The sequence below is a fragment of the Cannabis sativa genome, chromosome 2 (genome assembly GCF_029168945.1).
Source record: "Cannabis sativa cultivar Pink pepper isolate KNU-18-1 chromosome 2, ASM2916894v1, whole genome shotgun sequence".
In the NCBI taxonomy this organism is placed as follows: Eukaryota; Viridiplantae; Streptophyta; class Magnoliopsida; order Rosales; family Cannabaceae; genus Cannabis; species Cannabis sativa.
Window position 1 is genome coordinate 20,924,998 of NC_083602.1, and position 18,274 is coordinate 20,943,271.

The 18,274-nt window shown below is 30.0% G+C and overlaps 1 protein-coding gene across 1 annotated transcript; it reads right to left on the reverse strand.

The window, feature by feature from the left end:
- Positions 1 to 17,064: 17,064 nt before the first annotated feature.
- Positions 17,065 to 17,805, reverse strand: LOC133034191 (uncharacterized). The gene has a single exon (XM_061109232.1). The coding sequence runs from the start codon at positions 17,803 to 17,805 to the stop codon at positions 17,065 to 17,067; it is 741 nt and encodes a 246-aa protein (XP_060965215.1).
- Between the last annotated feature and the right edge of the window lie 469 nt (positions 17,806 to 18,274).

Sequence of the window (18,274 nt, forward strand, 5' to 3'; positions counted from 1 at the left end):
CAGATATTTTCACTAAAAGTGTAACTAGAGACAAGTTTAGGCACTGTCTAAACTTGTTAAGCATTCAGGACATTTATTGTCCTCACTTATTTCTTTGGATCAGAGATTAAGTGAGTCTAATCAAGTGGAGTTGTTGGGATTAAACTCACTTAACCTCTCAAGTCAGTATGTCCATCTATTTTCCTATCAGATGAATCTGAAGAAAGTTGTTGCAATTTATTGTTGGGTTTTATGCCCTAAATAAAACTCTTTACAATCTGATTAGTTATCAATATAAGAAATTTGAAGTGATTGATGTTTGCATTAATTTTACATGCTAATGGTTTAATATGTTTAATATGTTTATTACATTCATACACACAAAATCAGTTAAATCTAGATCATATGTTTATTCACAATTACAGTATCGTCAACACAGTGGAATGTGATTGTGATCATATGTATCAAAAGTTTTGATCCCTGTTTCATCAGTGTTATTGGATTTACACTAATGTGATAATCAGCGATGATGTGTACTTACACTTGGAGTAAGTGTTATGTTCTTTCCAGGACATTAGTAAAGTATACTAGTTTTGAATGTATAGAGTATACATTGGACTGGACCGATATTGCAACTAAGTTAAGATATTACAAACTTACCGTTATACATATCTTTCCAAGTCAATATCAGTAGTTGATCTTAAGATTAAAAGAATCTAAATCCTGATATGCTTAGGCTCAACTTAGGAGTGCTATTCATGTTCTTAGATTTATTAGTTAAGCCTACCTTTGGGTCAGGCTGATACGTATATTTTGGGAACATGATAGTATGATTGAGTGGGAGTGCTGAACATAAATATGGAATCTATAGCTTCTACTGGTGTATAGAAGTTAAGTGATGATTCCCTTCGAGCTTAGCAAATAGAAGTAAATGGATGAGCTCTTGTTTAACTGACTAATTATTAGATCACTAAACACCATTTACAGGTAGCTAAGTGTTTTAAGGGGCAAAATACATTGAGGGGTGAGAACGGTAAAGAAATCCCATCTCGATGTAAATAATCTATATAGAGCATCTTTAAATCACAATAAGATTATAACAATGGTTAAATGAGATAGTATATTGGTATCGTGAAACATACAATATGCTCTATATAAGTCTGAGAGTGCAATTCTAAGTTCTAAGAGTGGATTCAACGAAGAATTAATAAGTAGGAATTTACTTGGTAAATTTGGTTCACTTATTGGAAGCTCAGCATATAGATCCTGTTGGGTTTTATGCCCTAAATAAAACTCATTTCATATAATCAGATTTACTTATTAATAAAGATCAGAAATAACATTTTATGTTGCATGGTTCACATGATTTATTTCATGATTATATGTATATAATGTATGAATTCTTTTTAAGTCCAGAACATATGAGTTGGTTAAAGATTATAGTGTTGTCAGCACAGTGGAATATAATCTTTATTATATGTTCAAAAGTTGATTCCCTGATTTGTCAGAACACTGGATTTAGACTGACATGGTATAATCAGCGATAGGTATTCTTACACCTTGGAAAAGTGTTATGTCCTTTCCAGGACATTGGCAAAGTTTACCAGTATCGGATGCATGGAGTATGCATTGGAATGGACCGATATTGAACTTTGATTAGATATGTTGAAATTTACCGTAATATCTATTCAATTCAATATCACCTGTTGATCCTAGATCACATGATCGAAATCCTGAGATGGTTAGGCTCAATTTCAAGAGTGTTACTCGTGTTCTTTGATTTGTTAGTTAAGCCTACTTTTGGGTCAGGGTGATACTTACATTTTGGGAACACGGTAATACAATTGAGTGGGGGAGCGCTAACATAAATATGGAATCTATAGCTTCTATTTGGCAAATAGAAGTAAAGGATGATTTCCTTCGAGCTTAACCAAACGAAGATAAATGGTGGAGATCTCATTTCACTTAGGTGAAATATCATTTATACAGGGTTAAGTGTTTTAAGGATAAAATACATTGTAGGGTGTTACGGTAATTTAATCCCTGTACAGTGTAAATCATCTATATAGAGGATCATTGATCACATTAGGGTTATAACAATGGATAACTAATGACGTGTCTATATCGTGGAACATATAGAGCGTTTCTATATGACTGATAGTGCAATTCCAAGTTCTAAGTGTGGATTCAATGAGGAATTAATAAGTTAGGGAATTTACTTGGTAAATTCGGTTCGACTTATTGGAAGCTCGGTTATATAGACCCATGGTCCCCATACTAGTTGAGGCCATACTGCTTGTAAGACTCAGTTAATTGATTTTAATTAATCAATTATAATTCTAAAAGTTAGACTATGTCTACTTTATGAATTCTCACAGTTTAAGGATGAAATCGTAAAGAAAAGGGTTTCTAGGTTTAATTATTAATTAAGAGACTTTGTATGTCTAATTAATAATTATTTTAAATGACAATATTATTTAATAATCTATTTTAGTTATTAAATAATTAGTTTTGGCATTTAAATGATTAGAATTGGAAAAATGGCATTTTTGGAGAAATTGAAATAAAATTGAGGAAACTGCAAAATCCAAGTGAGGCCCATTTCCCTCTATGGCCGAGCACTCCTTTGTGTTTCCCAATTATTATTTTTATTTTTTTAATTGTCATGTAATTGCTAATCAAAGCCTAGCTATAATAGGAAAGTGGTGAATCACACTAAATAAGGCAGTTAATCAATTACACAGTGAAAGAGGAAACTGTTTTATTTGGAAAGTTGTGCTCTCCCTTCTCCCTATATAAAGCAACCTTTGTGTCTCTTCTCTTGCATATGATCAGCCACGAAATTGAGAGAGAAAATAGAGAGAAATTTCAAAATCCTTGTGAGATGAGTAGTGCCCACACACATCAAGTGGTATCTCAATCATAGTATGGAAGACTATGGAATTTCTGCATCAAAGAAGGAGAAAAGAAGATCCAGGTTCAGATCTTGGTGATGCTCTGCTACAGAAAGGAATCAAGGGCTAGAGATCTGAACGGAAGGAGTCATATTATTCCGCTGCACCCATTGTAAGGTTTTCTAACTTTATATGTGTTTATTTTCATTGTTTTAGAATTCATATTAGGTTGTTAATCCAACATACTTGTTAGTAAATCTAGATCCTGGTAAAATAATTTCCAACAGATCCATGGTCCCCATTCTAGTTGAGAACATTCTGCTTGTAAGACTCATTAATTGATTCGTGATTGATCAATTATAATTCTAAAGTTAGACTATGTCTAATTTTATGAATTTTCACTAAGCAGGGGTGAAATTGTAAAGAAAAGAGTTTTCTAGGTTTATTTATTTATTAATGGACTTTATATGTATAATTAATAATTAAATTAAATGACAATATTATTTAATAATCTATTTTAGTTATTAAATAATTAGTTTTGGCATTTAAAAGGTTAGAATTGGAAAATTGGCATTTTTAAGAAAATAGAGATAAAATTTGATAAAATTGCAAAATTAAGTAAAGCCCATTACAACACCTAGGCCGGCCACTTAATGTTGATTTTTCAAATTAATATTTTCATTATTTTAATGCCAAATAATTCTAAACCTAGACCTAGTAATTGCCTATAAATAGAAAGTGATGGCTCAGTCAAATCACAAGTTTTCAACAAGCCTTTCTGACAGAAATTTCTCTCTTCAGAAAACTGAGCCTTCCCACTTTCTATCCTTGGCCGAAATACCTCTCTCTCTTTTCCCTTCATCTTTTTCGTGACCCTAGTGAAAGAGTAAGTGCCCACACACAGCAAGCAGTAACTCAATCATAGATTGGAAGACTGTGAAGGATCAAAACTTGAAGAAGAAGGACATTCGGGCTCAGATCTTGATTATACTCTGCTACAGAAAGGAATCAAGGGCTAGAGATCTGAGTGGAAGGAGACATTAATTCCGCTGCATCAATGTAAGGTTTTCTTAACTTTATATGTGTTTAATTTATCGTTTTAGAAAGTTCATATTTAGGATGTTAATAAACATACTTGTGAGTAGATCTAAGATCCTGGTAAAATAATTCCCAACAACTGGCCTCAGAGCCATGGTAATTGATTTACTTACATGAAATTTGGACTTTAAAACGATTGTTTGTATGTTCTTTGGATGGTATCATGTTGTATTGAGTGTTATTTGATGATTGATTGATGTTTGTTAAATTTTCGTGAAAAATAATTGCGATTTTATCTCTGGAATTATTTTTATTGGATAGTATGGAAAAAATTAAGCAAGTTAGCCTTTTACAGAACTTAATTTGGATTTTATTTGAATTAGTTATGATTTTTTTGAAGATTTGGAAAAATCGGGGCTGTGCTGATTTTTTCCTGCGATCGCAAATCTGTCCGTACAATTTCGAATTTTTTTGTTTTTCTTCGATTTTTCATGCTTTTTCATGGAATTAACTTCCAATATTTTGTATAGTTTTGTATTTATACTATTACTATTCCTAATTCAATTCTAATTATCATTTTGAATTAATTTAATATTTTTTAAATTTAATTCAAGATATTAGTGTAATTTGAATTTGAATAGAATTAGTATCTATCTTCTTGCTTAAAAATCTATCTTATTTTTAAATTTGATTATATCTTATTTTTTTTAAAATTTAAGGTCAGATTTTATGAGATATTTATAAAATCTTTTAAGATATTTTAAAATATCTTATCTTTTAAGATATTTTTTTTAATAATATCTTATCTTTTAAGATTTTTTTTAAAAATTAAATCTTTTTAGATATTTTGACGTTATTTAAATTTAAAATAAGATATTTATAATCATGTAATTTTAAATAGATGTAAGATATTTTGCTAACTTTTAAATTTTGTTATTTTATTTATTTAAATTAAATTCAAAATCTGAAAAGATATTTCATTTATCTTTTCTAATTTTTATTTAATTTTTATTTTTAAAATAACATTTAATTTTTAAAAGTAGTTAGCAAATTTTAAAATGATATTTAGGTTGGTTGAAACCTAATTTTTCAAAAAGTAGGTTTAATTTTAATTTTTTTTTTTAAATTTCGAAATTTAAATTATATTTCCGAAAATAATTTTTTTTTAAATTTTATTTTCGAAATTAATTAAATATTTTTTATTTAATTATTTATTTTTTGAAATTATTTATTTAAAATTAAATAAATCCTACTTCCAACTATCCAACTAACCTTGTTGCATGAGTATGTGGTTTAAACTTGTGTGTAAGTTTTTTAAAACCTATTATTACTTGATTGCAAATAGCCATGGTTACCTTTTGCCAGATCTAATGATCTGATGGCTCCCTTGGTCAAGTTAATAATTTGTAACAGGTAAATTTTACAATCTTCTTTCATCTGTGTATGACCTAGCAACATGATAGGATCCATCCAAAGTGTGCCTGTGTGAGCCTATATGTTTATTTTGTTTTAATATAGATACATATAGGTTGTTGCTAAATAAAATGTCACACCATGATAGATTTTATTTAGGTCCATTTAGTTATTGGACCTATTCAATTAATAACAGTTATTCATTTTAAGGTTAAATTCCTCTCTTTTGGGCCTTGTGTGAGAGTTGGGAGCCATAGAAGTGGGTACGACATACTGAACCCAGCACCCCCTCACATGAACTACCCCAATTGTGAAGGCCCATTTGCCTGATTTGAATAACTGTACTAGGTTAATTATATTAGTTTGACCTAATAAAAATTGAATTAGCAACATAATTAACTTTTAAAATATATGAAAATTTATTTTTCATTTTAATATTTTAAAGTTAATTTTAAGAAAAACACTTTTAGTTTAGATATTATTTCTAGACAAACTATTTGTATTTTTCTTGTATTTAATTAAATATAGAATTTTAACTAACTAAGATTCTTTCTGGAGCTTATTTAATTAAATATTCCTATTTAAGTTATAAATTAGTTGTATCAACTGATTTTTCTTATCTAACTTAAATTTGAATATTTGATTTAAATTTTAAATCAAGTTGAGGAATCTTAGGCATTAGTTATTAAAGATTCTTAAGATATTTTTTTTGGTTAATATCTTTTCAAATATTAACTTTAAAAAGATATCTTCAAATTAAGTGGTTACAACTTAATTTGTGATATTTAATTAAATCTAAATTTGAAATTATTTAAGTTTTAGATTTTTTCTATATAACTTAAATTAGATATTTTTCAAATTTTTTGAAAAGATACTTAGTCAAATAAGATATTTTCTAGATAGTAATTTCTAGACTACTTATTATTTCTAATATTTAAATAGGAAAATATTATACTTTGTGAAATTAATTATTTAAATAATTAATTTTGGTACAATTTTATTAAGTATATTTTTCCTAGTATTAAACTAGAAATAAATAATTAAGCCTTCTCTACACTTAATTATTATTTCTTGAATTTAATACATTTAATTAACTTGAAGAATCTAAATATCTAAGTTGATTTTCATCATGATACTTAAATATTTATTGATTTTTCATGACACTTAATTAAATAGAAAATTATTTTTAGGTTGAAATTTAATTTTTCAACTTAAATTTAAATAATTTTCAATATATATATTTCTTTATTTTATTAATCAATTTCGAAATTTGCATTTTATTTATGCAATATTTTCGAATTTTTTATCTTGAAAAATAGATTGAGTTGTAAATTAATTATTTATTTTAATTAATTCTTGGACCAACTCAAGTCAATGATTTTTTCATTTAATTGATTAATTTAAAATAAATGAATTTAAAAAATATATATATATTATTAGAAATTGAATTAACTAGTCAAAAGAATATCTAGATAGGTGATATTTTTGCTTGAAGTATTTCTTTTCTATTTTTATTATTTTCGAAAATTGTATTTATATATACTTTAAATTTTCGAACCCAATAAATATATTCTCAAAGGAAATTTTTAAGTTGCTAATTATTTAATTTAATTCAACTTAAATTAATTTCCTTAATATTTATATTTAAGATTATTACTAAGATGGAAATAATTAATTTTATTTCAATCACCATCTAAGTATAATTTTATAAATATTATATTAAATTCTTATTTTTGAATTTTAATTCTTAATTTAGAATTTAATGAGATTTATTTATTAGAATAATAAAGAAAATACATTTTAAATAATGAGCTTTATTATTATTAAGATATTCGATCTCCATTGTGGGTTTTACACCGCGTTTGTTTTAGTGAGTAATCCTCCCTAATGGAGGAACGTTCATTAGCAATTTCGCACCGTTTAATCTCGCATGATAAATGGTTTGTAAGTGTTTTATATGGTATAGATCACCCTAATGGTGGCAACCATATTTGACTTGCAAATTGCGAAACAATGGTAGAAGCTCATGAGATAGAATAGCCTTGACTCTCGCCTAAACGGGACAACGCTGGATTCTGATCTTGATCGAATAAAAGGTTGCTAGAATGTTTAACATTTTAGATGAGCTGACAACTCTATTCAATGGATGGTAGCTTTGACTCTCGCCTAAACGGGACACTGATATCAGTTTGTTGAAAACCTTGGAAATTATTTAGGATTGAATTTTTTAAGTATTTTCTCATATCATTCCTACTTGCTATGTGCTTATAATTTCTGAATTGATTTTGTGTTAAACCATTATTAATTTCTATTTGTTGATTCCTATTATTTTGTAGTATCTTGTTTTGTCAAAATGAATCCCATGTTATCACTGTTGACTGAAAATAAGCTGAATGGATCTAACTTTAATAAATGGAATGAGAACATTAATATTGCTCTCATAGGAGAAAGTGCCTTGTTTGTTTTAACTGAGCCGTCACCTGAAGTGCATGGGGATAATGCATCCAAAGCTGTGAAAGAAAAGTATGAGCGTTGGGAGAAAGCAAATGACAAAGCTCTATACTTTATGCTTTCTAGCATGGTTGACACCCTCAAAAATCGATTTTCTAAAACTGAGAAGGCTGCTGAAGTTATGACGAAGTTAAATGAGCTATTCGGTAAGGAATCACTTCAGTCACGCTTTGACGCGACTAAGAAGTACATTAACGCACGGATGGAACCTCATCAAAACGTGCGTGACCATGTTCTCCTCATGTCCAGTTATTTCCAAGAAGCCCAGGATCATGGTGCTGAAATGGACAGTGCTACTCAAGTTAGTCTTATCTTGAATAGTCTGACTCCAGCATTTCTACCATACACATCAAATTATGTCATAAATAAAAAGGAAATTTACTTTCATGAATTAGTCAATGACCTTCAAACTTATGAAAATTTGATTGGAGGACCCAAGAAGAAATGGAGTAAACCTCATAATCCTGGTAATGGTAATGGGACGATAAAACCTGAAGCAAATGTTGCCTCTGCTTCAAAGCCCAAATCGAAGAAGAAGTGGAAGAACACCAAGAAGCGAACAAAAGCCATGAAAAAGGCTGCTTCTTCTGGTGATGCTACACTTAAAGGAAAGTGTTTCTACTGCAATGAGAAAGGACATTGGAAACCCCAGTGTCCTAAACTTCTTGCAAAGAAACAAGGTATTTCCATTTATAAACTTTAAGAGTTTTAGTGAATTGTTATCCAATTGGATTTATGATTGTGGACTAAACTTTGTTTATTTTCTTCTTCTGATAGGCCAAGCTACTTGAACTCAGATGAGTTGGATCAGAAAGCTGGGCCCAAGGGTGAAATCGTCCAGATGAAGATGAAGCTCTTCAATTTTTTAAATTAATTGTTTTGGTTTAAAACAATTTGGATTTCAAATTTTAGTTAGGGATATTTATCCCTGTTTCTCTCATATTGTTGCAATACATTTTTTTTTTATATTAATAAAGTTTTTTTTCGAAATTCCCTATTGCAAATTATGAGATTGAGCTTCATTTATTTTATCTTCATCAATTATTACCACATTATATTTGTATGTTTGTATGTGTAAGTGTTTTTATTATTGATGCAAATTCTATAATATTTACAACTCTTCATAGAGTTATATTAAATAAACACTAGAAATTATTTCTATGTTTATCAATAATTGTTAATTCTCAAACAATTATTAAGAATTTGTTTAATAAAAGGATCTTATGATCTGATAGGGGTGGAGAAAAGTTAAGAAAACTATGCAGTTCAACGATCTTTTATATCTAATGAACTCTGGATAGTATTCAACTCCACATAAACTCTATCACACTAAGAGAATCATGATCTTTACAACCTTTAGCGGTGGATCATAATCTCTATATACTTAGGGGTGGAGGTTATCCATAGTACCCTATATGTATATTCTTAGGGGTGGAGTCCATTCCACAATTCCCTATGAAACACATATCTTGTTTAAACATGGAAGTAATATAATGAGTCAGCTATTGTCAATATAAATTCTTGATCTTGATTGTATGTTCCATTTCGATTTTACTGTTGTAAGTAAAAGTTTGATACCTTTGAAAGTTCTTTGTTAAAGTTTCACACTACCTTAATTGAGTGGGAGAATTTTAAAGTTCTATACCCATCTTCATTAGGTTGATAATTGTGATAGGTACTTAAGAACAATACTGAAAAGCAAATCTAACCATTCACATGGATAGGTATAGCTTATCAGAATTATGAGAATAAGATAAAGAACTCTAGTTCAGTCCATTCGAATGACTTGAACAAGGAATTCTTAATCCTCATAAAAATTTTATGGTATCTTAATTTTGATTACTTTAATCTCTGGCATGTATTTTTCACTTCAAATACTAGTTTGCTATGTTGATGACTTAGTCTTGACTTAAAGTTTTAAGACTAATACAAAAGTCACAACTAGGTAACTCTCTAAACAATCAGAGGTTAAAAGTATTATTTAACCAGACATCTGCTATTGAGTGGGAGCTATCTGAGATGTAATCAAATAGGGAACATTAGAAGATATTCAAGAAAGATTTATGAAAGTGATCTATATGTCAGATATTAAGGAACTGTGTATAAGTTGTCCTTGTATCTCACCATCTAATTTCGATTTCTATAAGATGGTGCTTACTTTGGGGGTGGAGGAATTATTGTATAATAATTCAAGCTCTACCAGAGAAGAACTATAACTTGGTCTATTCGAAAATACCAGAAAGTTATATCACTGAAGAAAAGTCTACACTGTATTATCTCAATTCCATATTTTAAAATATGAGAGATATGTCTTCTGTTTATTCAGATGTACTTTTAAAACAGTAAAGATTTCAGTATCCCTTGATGAGTAAAGCATATAGTAAAGGATGTTTCATAAGAGTATTTATGAACTAGTTGTTGGAAATTATTTTACCAGGATCTTAGATCTACTCACAAGTATGTTTATTAACACCCTAAATATGAACTTTCTAAAACGATGAAATAAACACATATAAAGTTTAGGAAACCTTACATTGGGTGCAGCGGAATATAATGACTCATTCCGTTCAGATATCTAGCCCTTGATTCCTTTCTGTAGCAGAGCATTATCAATATCTGAACCTGGATCTCTTTCTCTGAATCTTTGATGCTGGAACTCCTTTGCTGATGATCTTTCTTCACGATCTTCCTCACTATGATTGAGGTATTGCTTGATGTGTGTGGGCACTACTCTAATCACTAAGGATTTCGAAATTCAAAGGAAGAAGAAAGAAGAAGTGGTAGCTAAAGATAGGGAGAGAGAAGGCTCAGTTTTTCTGATTCAGAAGAAGTCTGAAGAAAAGTGTAATTTTCCTGAAGCCTTCACTATCTATTTATAGCATTCCACTAGGGTTAGATTTGAATTATATGGCATTAAAATAATGAAAAAATCAATTTAAAATAGCTACAAAGGTGGCCGGCCATACACTAATGGATTGGGCCTTGCTTTTTGCAATTTTGCAATTTTAACACCTTTTGTATCTGATTTTCTCAAAAATGCCAATTTCCTAATTCAATCATTTAAATGCCAATTCTAACTATTTAATAACTATAAATAATTATTAAATAATATTGTCATTTATCATATTTATTAATTGAACCATACAAAGTATCATAATTAACAAATATGCCCCTATAAACTCTTTCTTTACAATTTCGCCCTTACTTAGTGAAAAATTCACAAATAGACATAGTCTAATTTGAGAATTATAATTGATTAATCAAAACCAATTACATGAGTCTTACAAGCAATATTATCTCAACTAGTGGGGGGACCATGGGTCTATATAACCGAGCTTCCAATAAGTAGATCAAGAATTTATTACTAAAATTCACTAACTTATTAATTCTTCGTTGAATCCACGCATAGAACTTAGAATTGCACTCTCAGTATATAGAATGCTCTATATGTTCCAACATATAGACACATCATTAGTTATCCATTGTTATAATCCTAATTTGATCAATGATCCTCTATATGAATGATCTACAATGTAAAGGGATTAGATTACCGTTACACCCTACAATGTATTTATTCCTTAAAACACTTGACCCCGTATAAATGATATTTCAGCTTATGTGAAATGAGTACTCCACCATTTATGTTCGTTTGGTCAAGCTCGAAGGAGATCATCCTTTGCTTACTATTCGCCATATAGAAGCTATAGATTCCATGTTTATGCTAGCGCTCCCACTCAATTGCACTACCGTGTTCCCAAAATGTACGTATCACCCTGACCTAAAAGTAGGCTTAACTAACAAATCAAAGAACACGAATAGCCTCTCAAGATTGAGCCTAATCATAACAGGATTAAGAACATTTGATCTAGGATCAACTAGGCGATATTGACTTGAATAGATATTACAGTAAGTTTAATAAATCTAAGTCAACGTTCAATATCGGTCCCTTCCGATGCATACTCCATGCATCCAACCTGAGCTTTACTTTAACCAATGTTCTGTAAAGAACATAGTATTTCTCCAAATACAAGTAAACTCTTGTTGTAGATTATCATATCAGTAAAACCCTGTGTCTGATAAATCTAGGAAACTTTATTCACATAGTCATGTTTACTTTCCAATGTGTTGACGGCACAATAAACAGGATCAAGTATGTGAAAAGGGTTTCAGATGAATTTATACATTATGTACATATAATCATGAAATAAATCATGTGAACCATGCAACATTAAATGTTATTTCTGATCTATATTAATAAATAAATCTGATTATATTGAAATGAGTTTTATTTAGGGCATAAAACCCAACACTAGTTTCCAGAAGTTTGGGTGGATTCAAATATACTACACTTGATCTGAAGATCAAGACATCAGATTGACCTATTTGCACAGTTTGTTTTATATTAGTGCAAGTGGGAGTTTGTTGGGTTTTATGCCCTAAATAAAACTCTTTACAATCTGATTAGTTATCAATATTAGAAATTTGAAGTGATTGATGTTTGCATGAATTTTACATGCTAATGGTTTAATATGTTTATTACATTCATACACAAAAAATCAGTTAAATCCAGATCATATGTTTATTCACAATTACAGTATCGTCAACACAGTGGAATGTGATTGTGATCATATGTATCAAAAGTTTTGGTCCCTGTTTCATCAGTGTTATTGGATTTACACTAATGTGATAATCAGCGATGATGTGTACTTACACTTGGAGTAAGTGTTATGTTCTTTCCAGGACATTAGTAAAGTATACTAGTTTCGAATGTATAGAGTATACATTGGACTGGACCGATATTGCAACTAAGTTAAGATATTACAAACTTACCGTTATACATATCTTTCCAAGTCAATATCAGTAGTTGATCTTAAGATTAAAAGAATCTAAATCCTGGTATGCTTAGGCTCAACTTAGGAGTGCTATTCATGCTCTTAGATTTATTAGTTAAGCCTACCTTTGGGTCAGGGTGATTAGTATATTTTGGGAACATGATAGTATGATTGAGTGGGAGTGCTGAACATAAATATGGAATCTATAGCTTCTACTGGTGTATAGAAGTTAAGTGATGATTCCCTTCGAGCTTAGCAAATAGAAGTAAATGGATGAGCTCTTGTTTAACTGACTAATTATTAGATCACTAAACACCATTTACAGGTAGCTAAGTGTTTTAAGGGGCAAAATACATTGAGGGGTGAGAACGGTAAAGAAATCCCATCTCGATGTAAATAATCTATATAGAGCATCTTTAAATCACAATAAGATTATAACAATGGTTAAATGAGATAGTATATTGGTATCGTGAAACATACAATATGCTCTATATAAGTCTGAGAGTGCAATTCTAAGTTCTAAGAGTGGATTCAACGAAGAATTAATAAGTAGGAATTTACTTGGTAAATTTGGTTCACTTATTGGAAGCTCAGCATATAGATCCATGGTCCCCATTCTAGTTGAGAACATTCTGCTTGTAAGACTCATTAATTGATTCGTGATTGATCAATTATAATTCTAAAGTTAGACTATGTCTAATTTTATGAATTTTCACTAAGCAGGGGTGAAATTGTAAAGAAAAGAGTTTTCTAGGTTTATTTATTTATTAATGGACTTTATATGTCTAATTAATAATTAAATTAAATGACAATATTATTTAATAATCTATTTTAGTTATTAAATAATTAGTTTTGGCATTTAAAAGGTTAGAATTGGAAAATTGGCATTTTTGAGAAAATAGAGATAAAATTTGATAAAATTGGAAAATTAAGTAAGGCCCATTACAACACCTAGGCCGGCCACTTAATGTTGATTTTTCAAATTAATATTTTCATTATTTTAATGCCAAATAATTCTAAACCTAGACCTAGTAGTTGCCTATAAATAGAAAGTGATGGCTCAGTCAAATCACAAGTTTTCAACAAGCCTTTCTGACAGAAATTTCTCTCTTCAGAAAACTGAGCCTTCCCACTTTCTATCCTTGGCCGAAATACCTCTCTCTCTTTTCCCTTCATCTTTTTCGTGACCCTAGTGAAAGAGTAAGTGCCCACACACAGCAAGTAGTAACTCAATCATAGATTGGAAGACTGTGAAGGATCAAAACTTGAAGAAGAAGGACATTCGGGCTCAGATCTTGATTATACTCTGCTACAGAAAGGAATCAAGGGTTAGAGATCTGAGTGGAAGGAGACATTAATTCCGCTGCATCAATGTAAGGTTTTCTTAACTTTATATGTGTTTAATTTATCGTTTTAGAAAGTTCATATTTAGGATGTTAATAAACATACTTGTGAGTAGATCTAAGATCCTGGTAAAATAATTCCCAACATTTATAACAGTTGGCTTTAATACCAACTTAAAGGGGACCCCACCAGCAACTATATATAGGGGTTCCTCTATTCTACAAAGAGAGGTCTGAGGAGAGAGTTATGATCTCTAATCTCCAATGCTCATACTTTAGATTCAGTTTAGAGAGAGAGTCCAAGATCATAGTGAGTGTGTGTGGAGGGATGTAAAAAGGGAGTATCACTCTTGAAGTGATTTCCCTCAATGTGAGGCATTTCTTTGTAATTACTTGCTGTGTTGAGTTGTAATCTTGGGCTCAATCTATTGTGTACTACTGACTATTCCTATTCAATAAAGATCCATCATTCATCCATTATTGAGTTAAGTTTCCTTTGTCTTATTTCAATTAAGTTCAAGTTTTGGTTTTGTGATTGGTTTTAGTTTTGATTTGTGTTTCTTGAACATTGTTACTGTTGTAACAACTTGTTTTCAGGGTGAGGATTCACCACATATAATTTGTTTAAAATACCTCAGCGTCAGCAAGTATGAGATGTTGATATTTAGAATTAGTGCGTGGAGAAATCCTTGGTTTGAATTTCTCACATACTCTTACTTTGGCTGTCCATTTTCTGCTTCCCTACTTAATTTGTTTTATAGGTGTTATTTTCTTCTCCATAGTTGTTTAGCCTGTGAAAATCATAAATTAAGACATTTGTATGAAATAGAGTCCACATGCAAGACTATTTAGATCTGATATAAATGAAAAAAAAATATATCAACTTTTGACTTAAAAGAAAATACTACTGAAGATTAATCTTAAAAAAATAATAGAATTTGATAAGTATTTACATGTAGATGAAACTGGAGCAAGCAAGTAGAAGAATCTAGTAGTAGAACAATAGAGTAGCAAAAGAAACAATGTAAGAGAAAAGAGAGAATGTAATTTGAAAGAAAAAAATACTTATAGGAAAAAAATATTGAAGCAAATAATAAAAGACAGATGTTAACTAAGTGATGATAACTTGCTAAAGATGTCAATTAAGTAAATATTTAGAATAACAAATGACAACCAAATGTCAAATAAATGATAATTTACACAGATAAATCACTACTTAGATATATATGTAGTAGAAAATAAGATATATAATGTAATTAAAAAAGTATTTAGTAATCATATAAATTAGTGATTATGGAAAAACCGAGACAAATAATACTCCTCTTTGCAGCATCACTTCTAGCTCCACTCTTTTAAGTTAAAAGAAACTATTGTACATTATACCAATCATAGGCAGCCAAACAAGGTTAGCATCGAAAAAGCACATGGAGGTTTACCTCCATTGTGGCACCTCTCTTTGTAAATAGCATTTGAGTAACATGATTTCAGTTTTCCTTTTGTCTGAAAAAGTCATAACTCATCTGTTAAGATCACAACTGGACAGTTAGGATTTATTAAAGACCAATCCATTTCTCACCTTTTGGTGTGAAAGGAAGAAAACACTGGTTTGGAATACGGTACTTGTCAGAATCTGATGGAAAAACTCCAGTCCATTTTATCTCTGGGACCCTCAAATTTTTTGAATCGTATGTCATTTGCTTAAATAACAGAAGAGTGAGTTTAGATTGGATGAGAAAACTAAGAATTATGTACAAGCAAGCATGGAAAATAGATCATTCAGTGTCAATTTTGCTTGATTAAAGGTATTATCAAAAGAAAAATAATGTGAGAAGAGAAATTGTACCTTTGTTGAGGCCAAACCACTCATTTTTAGTTGCTCCTCCTTCTTTAGTTGATGTATTGCAGCAACTACTATTCATAATTTCCATACAACAATATGTATAACATATAAATACACATACACAGCAATTAAAAAAGAAAGATGAAAATCATTAACAATAAAAGTGGGTATTTAGTAATTAGTATAATTCATTACTTTACTACCCATGTTTACTTTATTTTACTACCCATGTGAGCAAATCGAAAAAGTATTCAAAGACCAAAAATAAAAAGTCCATATGCATCTATTAAAACATACTTGAGAAAAAAGTAATTATAAATCAATCAATCTATACCATTTATATAAAGTTCAAAATTATAAAGGTGATGAAAGAGGACTAAGAAGATCAAGAGCTGATAGGCAACAGATAATGGGCATAATAAAAGGCTGCTCAGTTTCCTTTGGGATTGAACCCTTAAATTCTAAATGGAAACAAAATTAAACAGAGTAAGATCCACTACAACTCTCAAATGTATAATTTTAAAAAAATCAGACCCTTTTCATCATAACCCTCAAAATCTAATTGGAATTGAAATATATAGAAACAAAATAAAGAAGAAATACCTAGAGTTTTGAGTTTTTTCACAACGATTGAACTTGAGGAAAAGAGAAAGTGTAGATGTGTTATTATCAATTTAGGGTTTTATAAAAGGGAACCCAATATATTTAGTGGGATAAAACTAAATAAGTGAGGTGACTAAAGGCCCATACTTGTTGGTTCAATATTATTTCTCTACTAAGTTAGCAATTTTTTTTTTAATAATATGAGGTGGCAGAATTTTGAATTGTTTACCCTTGAACCATTGAATTTTGTGTATTTTACTTTTAATCCCAAGATGATGTGTAGAAAATATATAATAAGTTGATAAAACAAATTTTAAAAAATTAAAATACCTCAATATGAACAGGTTGGAATTGGTAGGTGGGTAGATCTTTGATTTGAAGCTTATATATGTAGTTGTGTTTATCCCTCAAATATTAGTCCTCATAAATGATTAGGTTAAAAATTAAAGATATAATATTTTTATTTATAACATTAATATAAATTTAAAATAACATTTAAAAATACCTGATTATGATCCACAAATGTTAGTATTTCATTGTAAACAATATTTTTTGTACGATCATAAGAATCAATGTTTTCGGAAGATGTCTCCAAAAGAATCTTTATAGCATTAAGTCTTTCTAACTCTAGATAATGCAACATATAATTGTCCGTGTGAAAATACTGGTTCTAGAAGATATAATCCAATAAAATCTAATGTTTGAGCTTGAGCTTTGTTTATTGTCATTGCAAAACAAGGACGAATTGGGAACTGCGCTCGTTTGAAAGCAAATGGATTGTTATTGCTTTCTAAGGGTACAAACTGTATGCGTGGTAATAAAATTCTTTTGCCACAATATTCTCCAACAGCAATCTCAGCACAAATAATATTTCGTTCAAAGTGGCGACAAATTAATCTTATTCCATTACATAACCCTTCAGCAGAGTTTATATTTCGTAGCAATATCACAGGACAATTCAGTTTTAACACTAATTCATGAGGTGGAAATCCATTTGGGATCAAATTGTTAAAAAAATCTTCTTCAAATGTGTTTTCAGTCTTATCCATGGGCTCATCAAAACTATAATACACGTTAGCATCACCGGGAAATCGGTCTATCATCATATTATTTATTTGATCAACATAAATATTTTTTGGAGTTAAAATAACACGGTTGACCATTTTATGAACATCTTTAAAGTAAAGATTAACATCGGGAAAAATAACATTTAACAATTTTGTTAATGATATATCATGGTCTTCAAAAGGTAGCATAATCTCACTTGGGAGTTGAACCCTATCAAATGAATCAGTTTTCTCATCGCCATTTCCAATGCGTAACAAATATTTTGAGAAAACTGGATCCAACATTGCTCTCATATTTTGAACCAACATGATTTTTATAAATGATTGTCATAAATAAGAATGGAGAAGACTTGCTTTAATTACATCCTCCTTCCTTCCCTTTGGTACAACTGGTAAAACTTGACGAAAGTCGCCTCCAAGAACAACTACTTTTCCTCCGAATGGTAAATTCGAGTCATTAATGTCTTGTAACATTTTATCCAAAGATCAATTGCATGTCGGTGCACCATTGGAGCTTCATCCCATATTATTAACTTTGTTAATTGTAAAAGCGAAGATAGAGCAGATTGCTTACTTACATTACAAGTTGTACCCTCATCAAATACAAGAGGGATCTTAAATCTAGAATGTGCTGTTTGGCCACCTGGTAATATACCAGCTGCAACCCTAGATGATGCTGTTGCAAGAGCAACAAAATTTTTAGATCTTACAGTAGCAAGCAAAGCTCTATATAAATATGTTTTACCTGTACCTC

Bases quoted from the DNA above. Each gene is read 5' to 3' on its own strand.
- LOC133034191 (XM_061109232.1), bottom strand. From the start codon at position 17,805: ATGTTGGATCCAGTTTTCTCAAAATATTTGTTACGCATTGGAAATGGC.